The sequence below is a fragment of the Notothenia coriiceps genome, unplaced genomic scaffold, assembly GCF_000735185.1.
Source record: "Notothenia coriiceps isolate Sejong01 unplaced genomic scaffold, NC01 NC01_scaffold00013906, whole genome shotgun sequence".
NCBI classification, from domain to species: Eukaryota; Metazoa; Chordata; class Actinopteri; order Perciformes; family Nototheniidae; genus Notothenia; species Notothenia coriiceps.
In genome coordinates this window covers 17,024-37,105 of record NW_011346607.1, presented here as the reverse complement: position 1 = coordinate 37,105, position 20,082 = coordinate 17,024, and the positions used below count along the sequence as shown (strand labels likewise).

At 42.3% G+C, this 20,082-nt stretch overlaps 1 protein-coding gene across 1 annotated transcript in view; it reads right to left on the bottom strand.

Annotated features, from left to right (window-relative positions):
• Window positions 1–14,682, bottom strand: part of ppp2r5b (protein phosphatase 2, regulatory subunit B', beta) — a 45,571-nt gene extending 30,889 nt beyond the window's left edge. The window contains exon 1 of the mRNA XM_010774355.1: window positions 14,402–14,682. Coding sequence (XP_010772657.1) covers window positions 14,402–14,594 — 193 coding nt within the window. The 5' untranslated portion in view covers window positions 14,595–14,682. The remainder of the gene's footprint in view (window positions 1–14,401) is intronic.
• Between the last annotated feature and the right edge of the window lie 5,400 nt (window positions 14,683–20,082).

Below are 20,082 nucleotides of genomic sequence, written 5' to 3'. Positions count from 1 at the left end.
CACAGACAGCAGCGGGAGCATTTTAAATGCATTTCCTCTCGTTCCATTGAAACAGAAGGCTTGTGAAAGCAAACTCTGACCCGTTAAACAACATCCAGTGGGCCGAAAGCATCATCCGATGTTTAGATGCAAAAAGATTGCACACTTGCTCTGCAACACGGATCATTCTTTCAGACTTTAGCTATGAGCACATCAACTGATGCATCACTTTACTATTATACCTAAAATGTCTAACAACATTAAATTCTTCCTGTTATCTCACTCTGGTTCAACTCGCCATCTGTTCCTCTGTGCAACAAAGACAGATTGAATTACATTGTCTGTAGTGCTCTTCTTATATCTACAGTGTGTTCTTTTAGAGACACTTTAATGGTAACGCCAACCAACAGGAAGGCTTTCGTGCAGGTACGGGAGATTTAACACTCTCTCTAAGCTCACACAACATCCTTTAGGGCTTCACACAGTTATTCGAAGCCAATCAGCAGCCCTTTGAAAAGCCACTTCTGCTGGCAGCCAGCGTCTGATTGAAACCATGGATCTATAAAGAGAACTGGATACTGCGTTGGAGGCGGGCTCTCATTCATTCCTAGGAAAGTTGCTCAGTGTAGCTTGAATTATAGAGTATAACGTTTTAATTAGTCTGTCTTTTGGTGATATCCAACTTACTCTCTCGGGTTGTTCACAAGAAAGATAGCACAAAAATAACTCTGGATTCAAGCATTGGTGAACTGTTCTTTTATGACCTTAAGGATTCTAAATAAGGGCAATTCAAGTTTGTTCTATTATGTTGATTTTTACTGGAGAGAAATGATCTGCTGACTTACAGATGTGTCTTTCCCAATGTACTTCAATGGGGAAAAGTCTTGGCTCAACGGCATTACGTGCTGGTAGTTGTAAGTTGTAATTCCACTGTTTGGGCAATGGCCAAGGTCCCTGGCTCTGTTCCTGGGCTTAATTGAAACATCAAGTGCAGAAAGTAAGTATCATGCATCGCTATTTTTTTATCAATATTTGTTATTTCATGGATAAAGAGCCATTAGAAATGCTGTTAAATAGGTAGAGTATGCTCCCAAAAACTCAGTCCTTTTGGCTTTTGCCCAAATTTGAATCCAATCTAATAAATGCTGTAAAAGTTTGCAAGCAGAAGGGTGTTTGCACAAAACGTCTTTCAATTACTTGATGTGAGTGCTCTAGTGTTAACGACTTTTCTGTTTCTGAGGATTCAGCAGCCAGATGACGAGCTGGAGCCGAGCATGTGGATTCATTTTTTTTTAAAGCAATTAGCCTGCTGCTCTCCTGCTTTCACGTTGATGTGGTAGATGATAATAAACAACGAGGTATCAATTTTTGATGAGAAGAAATTCAACACCACGGTTCAAACAGCTGAGGTAAGAAAAAGGAAAATGGAAAATAAACTGGACTATTTCATTTTTTTTGCCTTCAATTCTCCTGATCAGATGATAGACTTTGAGTAAGTAGAGAAAACTAGAGCCTCCACTGACACAGTTTACAGAAATAATTTTAGTATGATCATCTTGTGACTAAAGATCCACGTTTGATACTGCCCTAATTTAAAATGTACAAAATGAGACCCATTGTCTCTTTTTATAAATCTTAGCAAAAGCTTTCTAAAACATTGCATCATGTGTCATGTCAGCCTCGTGGTACATTTGACTGAAATCACAAATGCAATGCAAGGCGAGGGATGGTAGAATGTGCCGCTGGGCAGAGACGAGCAGAAAGTCTGTTTTGTGTGTTTCTCTCTGAGCTCCTGCTGAGGTAGCTGCTGGCAGCAACACTGTTCCCCAAGATCTCAAGATAGAGCAGAAAGTGTCCCATGATCACTCTGCATACATACCAGCTTTACACAAACACAAACTCGGCTCTTAATGAATACTTGGTGCATCGGTAAGACTTCATCCTCGCTCAGAATAGAATCACTGACCTACTGCAATGTCAAACCTATTCTCAACCTACATAACTAATCGTGCTGATTTAACACAGATCACAATTCTATTCGCAGTTACATTACTATGCATGATACTACTAACTTCAGTGAATGGACTTTCAATCACAGTGTTTCTATTCATAGTCTTTCACTACGATAACGATGTTCCCACTGTGACACAAGCATCCAGTGAGTTACTTCTGCCTGAGGCGGGGAAGTTTCTGTCCTTGCTGATGAAGTGCATGTATTCCTCCAGTGGCTACTTTTTCACAGAGAGTCACACTGTGTAGAGCGTATTTTCACCTGGATGACTCATAGCTACTGTAAGTCAAATCAAAATGCCAGCCCAGTGGTCTAGCGAAGAAGATCGCGTACAGATTGTGGCGCATGCTGAGTGCATATATAATGTGTGATTCACAGTGTACAGATAAGAATTGCAATTTAACACATAGAGGGAGAGGACAGTAGAGGAAGAGGTGGAGCAGTCTTCAAATTCACTACAAGTGGGCTTGAAACGGAGCATATCTCAAGGTCAAAAGAAAGGAATATAGTGCTGCCTCTTTTGTTAGTTCAATCTCTGTTTTTTTAGAATCGTATTTTACAATAATCACCTCTTCTTTGCTAACGGTCTTTGGTGTATAAGATGATTTTGTTTATGTGTTGTGAGATGTATGGGAATGAATGTGACCTTAGTCTGTTAGCCTGCCAGCGACGACAGTACAGCCTCCATGACGGGAGAGCCTAACTGGTGTCTGCAGCCCCAGGGGAGAGCCTCGCAGCTGGGGAGGAGCGCTGAGCGATCAGCCTGAGACAGAGCTGCAGTGTATCGGAAGACATGGAGGAGGAGAACCGGGAAAAAGCCAAAGACCAATAATAATCCACTCTAAAGCTAACAATAATGATTTTTGGGCTGTGACTAGTTAAGTATTCAAATTACATAATCAATGAATTTGATATCTTTGAGTTACATTACATTTCATTTAGCTGATGCTTTTATCCAAAGACTTACAATGACCAATTACAGGGACATTCTCCCTGGAGTAACTAAGTGCCTTACTCAAGGGCACAGTGTGTGGTGGTGTTCCAGGCGGGATTTGAACCTTCCAATCTTCAGCCCACCTCACTATCCATTAGACCACCACTACCCCAGTTAGTTAAAATCGGTAATTTATTGACACACTTAATGATTCCAAAGGCGTAATATCTGAATCAATTATAAAGAGATGATGTGTAGAATCTAACATTTATTTGGTTGCTGTTTTGGGTTAACTAGTCATTTTTAACCTTTTTACATTTTCAACTAACCTCTCAAACACTGACAAGAAACTATGAGACATACTAGATGTTACACCAGCCTGGCAAATTCATGTCATTATAACAGAAGGCTGGTATCATGGCGGGATTTTATCCCATTTATTTTGGTTACTTGTGTGTGCGCTAGAATTTGAAACCAAGCAGCCGGAAAAAATTTGCCACTTCCTTACAGAGCCCCTCCTCCAACACACACGAACGTGCACATGAACAATGAGGGCACGAGATAAATTTGTGCACAGACTGACAGGCAGGTAGGCCATCCAGTTATTTTAGCCGGGCCGGCTCAGATGATTGGTTGTGCTTTTTACAGCACCACGGCTTCCACAGATGACATTTTCTATGTATTTATTGTCAAAGCGTTTCATATATTCATTGCTATCGGGATGTTAAGAGCATTCCATGGCAACAGTCTTAAACTAAGGTTGTGTTTTTTTTACTAAATTTGCTTTAAAGCTAAATTGATCTTTAGCTAACTTGCTGTTTAGCTGACTCACAGTTTAGCTAACTTGTTTAGCTAACTCACTGTTTAGCTAACTTGTTGTTTAGCTCAGTGGTCCCCAACCCCCGGGCCCCGGACCGGTACCGGTCCGTGGGTCGTTAAGTACCGGGCCGCACAGAAAGAATAAATAACTTTCATTATTTCCGTTTTATTTATTATTCGAGTCTGAACAATCTTTTATTTTGAAAAATTCTCCGAATTCTCCCCGTTANGCGCCTAGGTAAGGAAAAGTCAAGCACCCAGAAAACGCCAACCCTTCATCGCGAGCTTGAGAAAACTTCGCTTCTGTCCACTAGCACGTGGTCGACCCTCTTACTGACGAGGCCGACTCAGAGGAGGTTTTAGGGGCGGTTACAACTTTGTACAGTTTATACGGAGACAAGGTGTGCAGCAGAGGTGTTTAGGTCAAACCGAAATTTACGTCGATGAAATAGACGGTTGAACTTCTGACAACAGTAAAAGGGGACTTCTCTGTCTAACTCAAGTAACTCGACCGATTTATACAGCGTGTTCATTCGGTCAAAACGCTGGGTGAGGAGTAGTGACTTTACACGACGGTCGCCACTGAAAAAAAGATTCTCTTTAGAAACGTCGCCGAGAGCATTAAGTATGTGAGACCGGTCGCTAGAGGGAGCCCTATTGGTAGAATAAAGACACATATTGTCTTCCGCAGACACGAGGCGCAAGTAGAGGAGTGTTTCAACGAGCTTATCCGCACTCAATTCACGCACACGAAACTACACCAACTATTGAAATTGTTGTAGTAAGTTATGCGACACTTCAAGGCCACCGTAAAAAGCCGAGCGGTCGTAGAGAGACACATACTGTGTTACACATCTAAGTGTAAGTCCACGTTGGAGGAATTAGGCTCATCAATTTGGTCTGTCGGCAGCCAGTACCGTCGTCGAGGCAGACACGTATACGGCTGTGTTTTTCTGGTAAATTCAAAAGGACTATGCATTAATAGGTCGCAGAATTTATCAAGACGCCGACACCAAAACCAACAGTTGCTATCACGTGTGTTGTGTAGGAGTACGTGTAGGAGGACTATTTCCATAGCGTGTATTTGTTCGTCATAACGGGACAACAGGGTGTAGACAACTGAGCAGTTGGACGTCACGCATGGTGCCACTACATAATTAGGAGAGGTTGTTGACACAGAGTTACAGGAGACGATAAAGGAGCTACGCGGCGCACTGCCACGATCGACTGTCTCCTGGACACGATAGAAAAATTGGCGTCGGAGGGGGTTTTCAAGTGGCGTTTACAGAAATCATCGGCCTTCTTAGTTAAGAAGTGGTTAGCACTTACCAAAAAATGGAATCGATAAGCCAATCGGTGGTTCATCCTACGAGAGTCACGTGAACGTACAACAACGTCTCGGGAGTCATTAACGAAGACAGGAAGAACAAGGACGAAAAAAGAAAGTTTCATGAGGTTTCCGACAAAAAATTTCGTCCCACGTTCAGAGATTCACCGTCTTCGTCAAAAATCCCGAGTAACGGAGTAACTCTCGCGTTCACGTGAACTATCGTGTCGCCTGAACCACGATCGCTTAGTGGACATCCGATTTTTGGTATAACAATTCATTCAAGAGGACCATGACAGAAAACGTCACGATGAAAAAGAACCACCCCTATTCCGACGAGAAGGACAGAGGAGTGACCGGGAAGAGGGCCGCTAGCTCCTTTAAAGGTTTCCTGAACACTGAGTAGAAAGATCGAACTCTCCTACACTCATGGCGCTGGCACATAAGTGACGTCCAACTGCTCCATTGTCTACACTTGTTGTCCCGTATGACTGTACACAATAGCACGCTATCGAAATAGCTCCTCTCTACCCAGTCCTCCTACACAACAACAGTGATAGCACTGTGGTTTTAGTGTCTGCCAGTCTTGATAAATTCTGCGAGCCCTATTAATGATAGTCCTTTATGAATTTACAGAAAAACACAGCGTATACGTGCCCTGCCTCCGACGACGGTACTGGCCATGCCGACAGACCCAATTGATGAGCCTAAATTCCTCCTAACGTGGACTTACACGAGATTTAACACACTATGCTGTCTCTCTAAGACCGCTCGGCTTTTACGGTGGCCTTGAAGTGTCGCATTCAACTGTACTACAACATTCCAAATAGTTGTGTAGTTTCGATGTGCGTGAATTGAGCTGCGGATAAGCTCGTATGAAACCACTCCTCATACTTGCGCCGTCGTGTCTGCGGAAGACAATATGTGTTTCATTCTACCAATAGATGGCTCCCACCTCCTACTCCCGACCCCGCGTCCGTACACATACTATAATACTCACGAGGCAGTTTAAAAAATCACCTTCTTTCTACACTGCGACCTCGTGCCCTCCACACCCCAGCGTTTGACGAATGAACACGCTGTATAAATCGTCGAGTTATTGAGTTAGACAGAGAAGTCCCCACTTCTTACGGTTGTCAGAAAGTTCAACGTCTATTTCATCGACGTAAATTTCGGTTTGACCTACACGACACCTTTCTGCACCATTGTCTCCGTATAAACTGTACAAGTTTGTAACCGCCCCTAAAACCTCACTCTGAGTCGGCCTCGTCAGTAAGAGGGTCGACCACGTGCTAGTGGACAGAAGCGAAAGTTTTCTCAAGCTCCGCGATGAAGGTTAGCGTCTTTCTGGGGTGCTTTGCTTTTCCTATACCTAGGGCTGGTTTACAGTTTCGTTTGGCCGCGACTTAGGTCGTACAGGCGCGTTCTTCTCTCTAGTCGACGGACCTCTAGCGTTTACTGCGCCGGAACTTTTCCTACAAGACGCTGTAGTTGAGACGGCCATAAGACCTATTTTCAGTACCGTCTTATGGGCTCTAACGGGTCGTCGAGACTTTTGGACAACGGTAAAGGCTGTAGTATAGACACACTTCGGCCCATAAGACGTCAGTGTCGTTGGTTTTGTTCTTAGTGCTTTATCCTGACCTGTATTCGTTGTGTGAGGCCCACAGAAGACAGAGGTAGTGGGGCTCTACCCTGCAGATAACGTCTCTTTGTTCGAGTCGAGAGTAATTAAATCGCAATACCACTCAACATAAAAAGTACTTGAAGTATACAATACAACAAAAAACTTACATACAAACATAAACATACTTCATACCAATTCACAAGGTTTCGCTGGTCTCTCGCGCTCCGTCTCTCCCAACAATAACAATAAATACAATAATAATAACAACAACCACTACAGTCGCTCCTGCGTTTTTTTCTTTTTTTACAGTCCTCCTGCGAACGATTATTTCCAATGTATGTTCTGTGTCACCTAAGTCCGAAAAAATAATAATATAATGTTTTTAATGGTACCAGACAGTAAAAAAAAACAACATAAATAGGCGGTGTGGAATTTCCGGCCAGGCCTTTGTTAAACAGACTGTAATTCGGCCAGGCACCCGCGTTTTTTCCAACCCTGGCGACGATATCACCTATGTCTTGCAGTGTCTATTACTATAGCAGAGCTCAACGTGGAATCCGAATTACGTAGACGAAGTCAACCAAAATACACTATGTCGGTACCATTACAACTATTCCGTTTTTAACACTATTCGTGACAGCCAGCGGTGTAGACGTTCGTGAGGGACGAAAAGCAATGGCCATTTCGTTCCTTCTGACGTGCAAGACGTATCACATTAGCCAATTGCCTGACTCTGGAGACAGACAGAGTCAGAGGTGTTACTGTCAAGGTCGTTGACGTAATGAGTCCATTCGATGTCGCACGATTTTACCCTTTTTAAGAATTAGACAACAAGGTACACATTACTATTTCGGACCCGACTCATAACTAGACAGTTACATAGGCTTGAAGTTCTGATAACTTACAAAAAGACAAAATGATCTCGGTTAAGTCTAACTTTAACATACTACGTGACATTCGTAATATCACAGTCGCAGGTTTCTATCCAAATGGATATCACTTGATATCGGTCACATTCACCATCTGATTTTCGAAGCTCTTAAGGTATCCATGTTGTGATATAATTGATGCGCCGAGAGTTTAGCCTACGGCTAAACTTGTGTTGAAACTCTAAACAGGAAAAATCCTCTCCTAATTCCGTCTAGCTAGAGGAGAGACGTCATCTGTAACACTTTACGTCAACAAGTGCGACAAGTGACGTTGGTAAGCAGTCCTAAACCTACTAATGGTAGAGAAATACTGGCAACCACAGGAGTATAGCCTGACTCATCCTGGCGTTATCGTTCAGCTCCTCTTAAGTGTCATGTGTGTTGCGTTGTCGCCAATGGTACACTATTCTAGTGTCGTAGCGTGCGACTTATATCGTCCTGATCGTGCGTTTGGATAGGAGAACCGAGTATCTTTAGTCGTTTGTGTCTTGTCCGCCAAATAGACCGAGTACTAATACTCTTTAGTAAATGTTTCCTGCTGTAACCTTTGTCGTAATGTTAAGTGAATGCACAGATAGAAAAATTAGGCACCGTCTGTTAGAGTACTGAGGACTACAGTTGCGTCTTGACCATGTCGCTATTGCCAAGTCGTTGGATCCGTGTCTACAAACTATCAGGCGTATAGCAATAAGTTTTCCTGCGACGTATTAGCGACGTAAAAAGGCTGTATTCTCAACTCTTTTTCTTCTTCTGCAATTAAGCAGAACTGCACAGCAGTAGTCGGTGCGCGTACCGAGTCTTCCATTTGCTGTGCATACACTTGCTCACCTTGATAAAGACGATTTATTGCCCGTTTCGTCATGGGGCTACAAAAAAGTGGCTTTCCCCCCCTCTAGGTATAAAGGACATGGCACCGATTGAGTCTCTCGCAACTCGTAATCAGAATTCTCTTTTAGCTGCCACTGTTTCTGGGTGATCTAAGTAAGTTTGTAAACTTCTTACGAAAGACGACGACGCCTGTCCTATCGGTTTGTTGAGGCGAAGTGGCTCCATCAGTTGGAGGTTTTGCGAAAGCTCCCTACGGTCTTTGCGTCACTCATCATGATGCTCTCAACATCGACCAGTCTATTGCTGCTCATTTTACGTTTACGTCTTGTCCATTTCCTCTTGGGGGATTGCAACCATTAACAACCGAGCAACTTCACTTCAACTCCAGCACTTAGAGAATCGCTAGTTTCAGAACTTCAACGGTACTGCCTTTTTTGAACACTCGTATCCTTCCGCTTCAAACTGTTACAATACGACCAACAATAATGTTATTGTCTAATCTTTAAGAACTTTATACACTAATGAAGACGATGAGACCCGATTCTAGGGGTAGCACAGTTTCCCTAACAAACCGGGCGAATCCAGCATGTCCGCGCAAGAAGAAGATCAGCTGCTGGAGATCGCAAATGACGGCGGCCTGAAAAGGATGTTCGAGACATCAACTCTGCCGGTATTCTGGATAAAAGTCATGGCAGAATACCCCGAGATTGCCACAGCAGCTCTGAAAACCCTGTTGCCATTTCCGACATCATATCTGTGTGAAGCGGGGTTTTCTGCAGTCACAGCAACCAAAACAAAATCACGAAATAGACTGGACATAAGCAACACACTCCGGGTGTCTTTGTCTCCCATCACCCCGAGATGGGACCGTCTCATTGCAGAGAAACAAGCTCAGGGCTCTCATTAATTTAGCGTTATGGTGAGTTGTATTTTTCATGAACTTCATATGTTTTATGTTGTATTTTGAAGGTATGTTTAAGTGTTACCAAAGCGACCAGAGAGCGCGAGGCAGAGAGGTTGTTATTGTTATTATTATGTTATTATTATTGTTGTTGGTGGATGTCAGGAGGACGCAAAAAACAAAAAAATGTCAGGAGGACGCTGCTAATAAAGTTACATACAAGTACACAGTGGATTCAGGCTTTTTATTATTATATTTACAAAATACCATGGTCTTGTCATTTTATTTTGTTGTATTTATCCGCCACACCTTAAAGGCCGGTCCGTGAAAATGTGTCTGACATTAAGCCGGTCCGTGGCGCAAAAAAGGTTGGGGACCGCTGGTTTAGCTAACTTGCTGTTTAGCTAACTCGCCGTTAAGCTAACTTGTTGTTTAGCTAACTTGTTGTTTAGCTAACTTGTTGTTTAGCTAACTCGCTAACTTGCTGGACAGACAGAAAGACAGACAGACATACAGATCTGGTGGTTTTGTAACTGTGTGACACTGAACATTTTAATTTGCCTCTGTTCCAGATAAGTTTATAGAGCCCTGGTGCCTCTGTGTGACTCAATCATCATCTCTTTTGGGGCCCTGTCTAAAAACATTCAGCAGTACTTACATTAAAGCTCCATTTAGAAATGTGAAACATTTAGACAGAGGAAAAACAGGGGAAAACACTTAAAACAGAGCGACTGCTAATGGTGGTAAAGGGAATGATCAATTTGTTGAGAGTTAACAACACAAAACGCCAACTGAAAGACGAGGTAGGGTTGGCTTTAACTAGATTTGGGGCTGTGTTTTTATGAAATAGACCTTGAAGGAAAAACTTAAGAATTCTGTGTATAAAACAAGTATTTCCAAATATATCCATTATATAAACTGTATAAACTCTCCACCGCAGTACAGTACAGGTCCAAGAACACAGTGTACAGAAAGGGATGCATGTGTTTGCTGCAGGCCTGTGGCCAACATGAGAACACTGTAAAAGGGATTAAATGGACCCTTTCTCCTTCACCCTTTTTGTCCGTTTAATTGGCTGCCTTGACCGTCGCTCCTGCTCTTTTATTGTTCGGTTTAGTGTTCAAGCTGCATTTTGAGAGGTGATGATGACTAATTAATTGACATGTTTTTTGTTCTGCCAAACTTCTATAAACCTGCCTCGTGTACTCATACTGCTGAAGTGTCTGTTCCTTGTTTTGTTGTATTAAACACTACTACGGATAATTCATATGTAGCTGACAATGATGAAAAGTGTAGCTAAAATGTATATATTGCAAAAAAAAATTATCCAACAAAATATTCTGCTTCAATCCATATTAGTTGGCGTTAAGCCTTTCAAAAACAACATTCTGTACAGCAAACAAAAATCAGTCTGCTCTCCCGCTTACCGCACACAAAGAAGAAGCAACTTAACAGCAACAGCTATACAACCAAAACAGAACATCATTGGGATGACGATGCAATATAAACACAACAGCCAGATCAAGCATTATAAATGTTTACATGATACCAGACTGCGTATACAGAACTCCCTACATTTTTCTTTAGTAAGTTTGCAGAAAACAACACGTTTTCTGGGTAATATATTTCACACACTACTGATGACAGAGATGCAGGCTGTGACTGCATTGCATTTGGATCGATTGAGGCAAGGAATCAGTATGTCTGCCTCCTCTCTGATGAATTCCCTCCTGTTGTGACTGTTGAAAATTGGTCCAAAATATAGAGTTCTTGCTTTTTCTGAGACTCACATTTAAAACTTGGTGTTTACTGTTTGTATTTGTATGCTTTTCCTTCTGTCAAAGCATTGTTACTGTTGCCTATTTTTCAATAATACAACATCACACAACTATAATTTTACATAAAAAGGCAATGCTTATCACTAGTGGCTCTTTTTTGAAAGTTTTAAAGTGATGACTATGTCATTTTCCACATTTATCTTTTTTTAATCTTTTTCCTTCTTATAACTCTGTCTAAACTTTTATGTTTCATATTCAGCCGGAAGATGCAATCAAGACAGAAGCTTTGCTCAGGGCTGAAAGTGAAAGAGATCTGCCAATGCTAATAGGAGGAGCAGTTCAAATAAACGATGGGAAAGGGATTCCATGGAGGGTAAAACACCCACAAGTCTGCCTACACTTGGCCTACATACTGCCCGTTGCAGACTTCCCCTCAGCAGGCTTTTCTCCTGCTCCGTGCTGCAGGATCTTACTACCAGCTTCTCTGGGGGATCCAGAATCAGTGCCGCAGCGGTGCAGCAGCCATTTGATAACTGGGACTTCTATCCATCCACAGAGAGGTCGGAAGCAAAGGTGCTGTAAAGATGCAATGAAAACCCTCCATCATCATGCTGCACACGCCCCTCGATCACGCGCCTCACAGGAAGTGGAAGCCAGTGAAATGAGGTGTAAAGACACATACACGCACCTCGTACCATCTCTAAAAGCAGAAAGGTCTCCTATTCATGGAGGGTTAATGGGACGAGATTGCAAGCTACATGAAAGAGGGAGTAACCTTTTAAAGAGGCATGTGTGAAGACTCACAATGTAAGGCCCACGGGTCACAAAGAAAGAGACGGATAGAAGAAATATATAGCAATACAACAGAGAGAATAATAGAAATGGGGAAGGCATGTCTTGTTTGCTGTGTGAACCATAAGAAGAAGGTACAAAAATATTGATTTCTCTGTGTAAACAATGTCTAAACACTAGCAAGAAAATGTGTTTTAAGGGTTAAATCGAGAGAATGATAAAAAGTTGAGTATCTAAGTAACTTTAGTACTGCACTTTTAAATATTTATATTACACTTGAGTATTTCCATCTCCTCCCGCTTTATACTTCTACTCGACTTAAAGATAACCTCCTTCTTCACCCGCTGCAACATTAAAGTGCATCAATAATCATCATTTAATAATGTTATATATATTCTTGAGAGGAGCAGAATGAGTACTTTTGTACTTCAATTTCGATGCTAATACTTGTTGCAGCAGGACTTTTACTTGTGACAGACTTTTTCTAGACTGCGGTATTACTACTTTGACTTAATTAAGATCTGAGTACTTTGTCCACAACCCAACAAACAGAAGCACATTCCTCCAGAGGTGGAACTAACTTTTACAAAATATACCTTTTACTTTAAGAAAACTGACCATCATGGGAACAAGGAAAAGCTCTGGAACAAATCCCAATTACAGGGAAGATAAACAAAGTAGTTCTACTTTCGTTAACATTGCGAGATGCACTGGGCCTTGGTGGAGGTCTGTGCTCACAGAGTGCCCTTCTACTTTGGATTATGGATTCAGCTGTTATTCTCTTTTTGTTTGATTAATAATTTAGTGTCTAAAAAGGTCAGAAAAGGGTGAAAATTGCGCAACCCAAGTGCCCAGAGTCCAGATGACATCTTGAATGAAATGTCTTGTGTTGTCAAACAACCATACAGAAACCCAAAGATATTATAGTTTTAAACCATATTCAACAGGGACAAACCAGCAAATCCTCAAGTGTTAGCAGCTGGAAAAGGAAACTTGTTGTATTTTTGGTAAATGAATAGCCCTATATTGACTACTAAAATTGTTGCATTTTACGCCTCCTACTTTTCTGTGATTTACTTCTGTTCATACTGTATCACTTCTAGCAGGTAGATTTATAAGAAATGCAGACAGCACTAAGGTATATTTGAAACTGAAAGCCTTGCCCTCATTCTGAGAGGTTATTGAATGAGCACAGATCAAAGTGGATTCTGTGTAGTAACAGCAGCTCAGCAATGGCACACCTGCAGGTAGCGCAGGGTTACCGTGTGAAATATCTTATAGCCTCAACTTCTTAAAGTATATTTCCTTGATTATTTTGTATTTAGTTTGAGGTTTGTCTAATAGAGGCAGCAATGGTCTGTCATAGAGAAACTCGTAAAATGGGGAGATGCTTCTACAACTTCCACATCAACCAGCCAGAGACAGGCTGATGGTTGGTGTTTCAATGAGTCTGTTAGTGACTCTGCATAACTTGATGTCATTTTAAACTAGCACAGTTTGAAGCATGTTTTTTATACATGAACATACTAACTTTCATATTCAACCAGATCACAATGCAAAGTTGTAATCGATGATTTAGAATAATAATAATACATGGTATTAATATATCGCTTTTCCTGGTGCTCAAAGAGTAATTGTTTCTAAAAATGAGGAAAATTGGAAGAATAGCTCATTTCTTGTCCCTTCTATAATTTCGTAGTTTTATACAATTTGATCTCTACCTCAGCAGTAATTAAATCCTCACTAAATATGAAAATGGACAGACATTGATTCATTAAATGACTAAAGAAATTGTCAATCGACCGATCTGAGTTGATTTAATTGAAAGATTTTAAACTGATGTTCTCCTCAACGATTGATGCAAAATAACCACTTTAAGTCTTGTGTTTACCAGAGATGTGCTTAAAAGTTTAAAGCAAATAATGCATTTAGAATAAAACCTTGACCAAGAGATTTGTAGTAGACTAATTTAAAACCGTTAACAATTTGGGTATATTGTCAAATACAGGTTTTAATGTTTTTTGAATCATTGTAACTGAAATTATTTTGGGTTGGGCAGACAAACAATATATCTGAAGACATCACCTTCGACTTTGGGGAACTGGGGTGGACTTCTTTCACTTTCTTTGTAATTGAATTAGCAAATTAATAATTATGCATGAAAATAATGATTAGTTTGAGCCCTAAAGAGAATTTTCCAGCAACCAACCTTTAAAAGAACCCAGAACAGGATTGGATCTTATCAGGTAATAAATAAAAGCCATCACCTCTGCCGGATGGACAGGACAAGGACAATATGGACACCTATCAATAACAAAAAGCAATACATCACACCTTCTCCCGAGGAGGTGCCTTTCACTTTAGTGTAAAGGTGTTTCAACAATAAAGATAGTGGAATCAGTGAGTGCATGGTGACCTTGTTGGGGGCCTTATCACTATGACATATTGACCTGGTTGCTGGTGGAGAGTGTCTCACCTTTGAGCAGGGGCAGCGGGGTGAGCTCCACCTGGGAGCTCTGGTACCGGAACTGGGAGGAGCTGTGGGACCTCCTCTGCCGGGCTCTGCGCATCGACCTCCGCGGGAAACCATCCACCTTCTCCGCGGACGGCACCGAGAAGCTGGTGGTCGGCGAGGACGGGCTGGAAGGAGGCAGCTTGGTTGTCTCCATGATGGCTGTAGACGGCGGCCTGTGCGCCTTGGTGTGTGTGTGTGTGTGTGTGTGTGTGTGTGTGTGTGTGTGTGTGTGTGTGTGTGTGTGTGTGTGTGTGTGTGTGTGTGTGTGTGTGTGTGTGTGTGTGTGTGTGTGTGTGTGTGTGTGTGTGTGTGTGTGTGTGTGTGTGTGTGTGTGTGCGCGTAACGGGGGACACTTGAGAAAGGGTGAAAGAAGTGAGGAGTGGATGGCTATCTGAATCACAGATGGATAATCAATTGATCAGAATGATAAAAGCTCAAGGAAGGAGGAGGAGAGGGGGAGAGATACAGGGGGAGAAGGTGCAGAGGCGGAGGAGAGGTGAGGAGAGAGATTTTCTGGATGTCCAGTCCCGTGCTGCGCGCCTCGCTGTCTATCAGAGCCGCACTGGAAACGGCAGCAGCATCATGCCTGATTCTTCGGGTTTTTCACACACAGATGTAAAATCGCTTGTCTATCATCCCCTTGGAGGAGTAGCCCGTGCAGCTACCAGATGATGCTCAGACAGGCGCGCCTCCCCTCACACACACACGCCTCTCTGCTGCTGTATTGGCGTCACACACAGACTAAGTCATGGGCCTAAATTCGGCTATGTATTTCTTTAACTGAGCTCCTGTTGTTGAGAAATCACTGTATCAAGCACCTTGCCTGTTTATCCGGATCAAAAACAAACAAACGGACCCCGGGTCAGTTTATAGCTGAATCTCCTCGATGATGCTCCTTATCAATACAATCAGTGATCGGTCCTGGCGGTGGATGATGATATCATAAAATCATCAATCTGGGCCCACCTCGGCTGCCGCATCACTGTTGTCCTTCTCGCTCGTTTCAACGGATCCTCTTTCGACCGTTACAGCGGCCGCACCTGCTGTGTGTTTTTATTTGTTTTGTCTCACAGAGGTGGATAATGTTGCGGTTTAAACCTCTTCCACACAACCTCCTCCTCCTGTATCAGGGCGGGGAAACAAACGCTCCCTCACCGCGCCGACATGTGCAGGTCCTCCGCCAGCGGCCGATGCAACACCGAGCCCCGCTGCTGCTCCGGCTCTACCTCCGCGGGGAGAGGGGAAGAAAATAGGGGAGAAATAGACAGAAAGTAGCCGCTCCTCCTGGAAGCCTTGAGTTAAAAAGACCGAAGGCCCGAGTTATACAATAGCACCCCGTCTAGGTCTGTCAGACTGACGCGTTTTGCTCCTGTCCCCCTTCTCGGTCCCGTTATCCGGTCGTCCTACAGCGCCTCAGCGAGCTGCGTCAAGAAGCACGCAGTGAGTCAGAGACACACAGGAAATTAGGCGTCATGACTTTCAAAATAAGACGAGATAAAGAAACTAAAAAGTGTGTGTTGGTTTCTAGGAGTTGAGTCATAGCAGGAGGCAAAAATAAACCCTGCTCTTCTTCCTCTGCACTACATGTGGTATTTAAGACATATATACAGCAACTCAGATTTGCATGGTAAATTTAAACTAATAAAATATTGTTATAGTCACAACAATAACAAAGAAGCAGTCAAAATGTTGGATCTCAGGCTTCCCACAACCATGTATAAAAATATATATGTTTTAAGTAAAGCAAAATAGGAATCTGAGAAATATAAAAAGTCCAAGGTAAAATAAATACATACATATTCTGTGTAAAATAATTAAAACATATTTAGTAGTGAAATAGTATAAGGTATTGCAAGTTAACAAACAAATGTAACTGTTTGTACCTAAAATCTGTAAACAGAAATGTGTATGCATAGTAAGTATCAGTAAATATGTAAAGGGAGGTGTTAACAGTTTGTAAAATAGATAATCCATTAATAGTATTTTGCTACATGGCCCTATTAAAACACTTTAAAATCAGCTAACAACATTAATGTTTAAGCTTTGAGGAGTGGATATTTTTGCTTTAGCAACTCGAATATTGCCCAAAGAAACTGACTACAAACAAAACGTACCAATTGCTGTACAATGAACATGGGGCTTCTGGGGGTCATCCCACTGTGGATGTTGTCTGGATTGCTCAATGAGTAATCCAGCATTGAATGACATGGATTTCTGTTAGATTTTCTCAACCAAAATACAGCAAAATGCATCACAATGCTGATCTCAATATTTTAAAGGACGATCTTGCATCCAATTGCATTCAATCATTCAACACAGAGGGCATGACAGTGGAGGTTTCTCAAGCACACCAGGGTCTGCATGCATAACCTATTATCTCCAAAAAATATGTTTTTGTTTGCAATATAAAGCTGTTATTTTGAAAGCTATAACCGGATGCTCGGTTATCTCCCACTGACTGTTGCCGCTGGTTCCTCAGCCTAAAGGTGGTGCAAGGAGGGAGAGGAACGAGGCTCCTCAATGCGGATGACGCTATAGGATGGAGTTATTTATTTATTTGTTTTTATTTATGTGCCCCGGCTTTGCCATTTAAACGCGTTTAATTATAAACAGATACGTCATTAGTGGAACCTCTGCTGTCACTGCATCACCAATAGACTGTAAAGCATCACCTAGGCTCTGCCAAACCTCTGGCTGCGATATCACCTTGTTATGAAATATTTCCTGCTTCTCCGGTGAGACGCTCCTCTGTGTTTCTGTCTGACTCCCCTCCTCCCCCATCCCTCCCTTTCCCCTTTTCCTCGCTTTCTATTTGAGGTGAGCGTGTGTTCGCGGGGGTTGTAGTTGACTTTGAGGATCGAGTCCCATCTATTGTCTACACTAAGCCACTTGTGCCCTCATTCACAGACACACGCGCGCGCTCTCTCTCACAAATTCAAAAGAGCAATAACCCACGCGCATTCATCCCCCCCTCACGGTCACACCTTGGCTGCTAGTGTGTGTGTGTTTGTGTGTGATAGTGTGAGTTTGAAGCATCGACTGTATATAAAGGTTTGAAGCCAGCCTTGAACCTGCTCTTCAAACCATAAACACACTCCAGCTGTATAATATTATATTCAGTACAAGGGCGTGCGTAATACCGCGCGCCTGCGCCCCATTCGCACCCCCCCTCCCCCCCCCTCTCTCTGTGCTCTGTCGCAGATGAGCTCAGCCGGTTGCCTTCTGGGAAAAATACCAGGGGCACCGGCAGTCCGGTAAGAGGCTGCTCGTCTGCATCCCTCTTCTGGCTTTTAATACTGCACTGACATTTAGAAACACTGTTAACAGAGCTTTATTATTGCACTGCACTCTATAACTGTGTGCAAATATATCAAATGTTATATCCAATCTGCTAACATTTGCCTAAATGCTGATAATGTCCAGTATAAAATCTATAAATAAGAGTAAACAATGGAAGTGCTTTGAGAATAATGCTAAAAACATGCTACGCTAATGCTAACATGCTGGACATTAGTGTAGGTAGGTGTTAGTGTGATAACCAGTCTATGGTGCTAACATATTCTAATGAGCAAAAAACACAGAAAAAACTCAGTAGCTTTTTTTTCTGTCATAACAGATTACATGGTTCTCGAGAAGAAGCCTCACCAAAGTTATTTCAGTCATTCATGTAGCCTACTGTATGCACCAAATGTCAGATAAATCCATCAAATGGATATTAAAGGTCCCATGTCATGCTTTTCTGGTTATTACCCGTCCCCTTGTGTGTTATGTAGCTTTTTATGCATGTGAACGGTCTGCAGAGTCAAAAACCCTCAAAGCACACCCTGTAGCGAGTAAAACTCTAACACAGAAAAGACCTGTCTATGCTGCCCCAGAACGCCTCGTTGGAGATTTCTCTTTTTCCATTGCTTACTTCTTGGGTATAGTGACGTATTTGGGTATAGTGACGTAACGTAACGTCCGCGGAGCCGTTACATTTGGACCAATCCGCGGACTTCCTCACACACACTCGGCGGGACGTTGTGAGGCTCGCTGCTGCGAGGAGCGGGACACAGCTGGCTCACTGGTGTGGGGTTGGCGAGACAGCGAGACACCGCGGAACTCAGCCTGAGCACACACACAAACTCCCGGCCAGGCTGCAGGTGTGTGTGTGTGTGTGTGTGTGTGTGTGTGTGTGTGTGTGTGTGTGTGTGTGTGTGTGTGTGTGTGTGTGTGTGCGTTTCGGGCAACCTGATCTCACCAGAATGCGTGACTCCACCACGACTCCTTAACACCGCATTGCGTGGTGGAGTCACGAACTTTGCTACATTTACGTGTCTGCACCTTTATATACAGTCTATGGTCTGCACCAGCAAACAACACCAATGTAAAGTGAATGAGGCTCCTTTGTCGTGGTGCACACACGCATTTCTACAACGTCCTGCAGTGAGCTTTTTATTCTATAAAAAGTTTTTTTAATCTAATTTATAGCTTGTAGTAACTCACGGGAGGCTTCTTTTATTATATTTGTATTCATAATAATTTGTATTTTTCGTCAGAATGTATGTGCAACCCTGTCTCCTAAAAATTACGTTCCCACAGAACTAAACTGCATTCTCAATTACGTTTAGCTTCTTATTTTCTCCCACGTTACGTTTTTTATGAACGTATCTCAAATACGTTTATTTTCTACATATCTTCTAGAATCTTATTTTCTCCCACGTTACGTTTTTTATGAACGTATCTTAAAGACGTTTATTTTTTACATATCTTTGCCATTTATTGTCTTGCTTATAATAATGATAATAGTCATTTATAAATACCATTTTAGAGCACACATTTGAAATCAGTAGGCGGGGCTGTAATTTCGCCGGCTGTTACTCTCATGAGAGGCAGAAAATAATAGTTTTAACATGCCAAAAAGCTGCTGTGTTGTTTATTGCACCTCAAGCATTAAAACAAATCCAGAGTTACGTGTTTCTGTACTTCCTCTAAGAAGAAAGGACAGTAACAGAAGATCTCTGTGACGCCAGATGTGGTGTTGTTAATGGATATGATATCCGAAAAAAAAATCAGTTTAGGATGGCCGAAGACACTACACTACCCATAATCCCCAGCTATCGTTTGGGACTACAGTCCCGTTGACAAACCCCGTGATTAATCTTCAAGCTCTGGGATTGGATGTTGGAGTGGCAGTGCGCCAAGGTTACGCCGAGCGTCAAGCTCTTTGAAATGGAACGAAACCACGGCAGACTATTCAAAACTGGACTCGAACGCCCCCCCAGAACTACACATGCTGGCTATTTTGTTTCGCAACATGTTTTCTATGGCATGTCTCTACTGGGAATTGTAGTTTTAAAAGACGTTTTTGTTTTTCCCAAAATTAGAAGTTGACAGTATTAAACTGTGTGCAGCCCTGGGGGTTAGGCGATGGGAAACACATTGGTGTCGTACTACATTTAAACATGTAATTACTAAATGGGGGAAAATTGCTTGTGTCCATAATGGTCAGCATTAATATACCCACATCACAGCTCATTGTTATTTTGTGATTCTAATCCACTACAATTCAGAGGTCAACCTGGTATTTTTTACTCCACTACATTTATTTGAGTTACTTTGCAGATTCTGATTAATGATGTGAAATATAAACAACCCTTAAA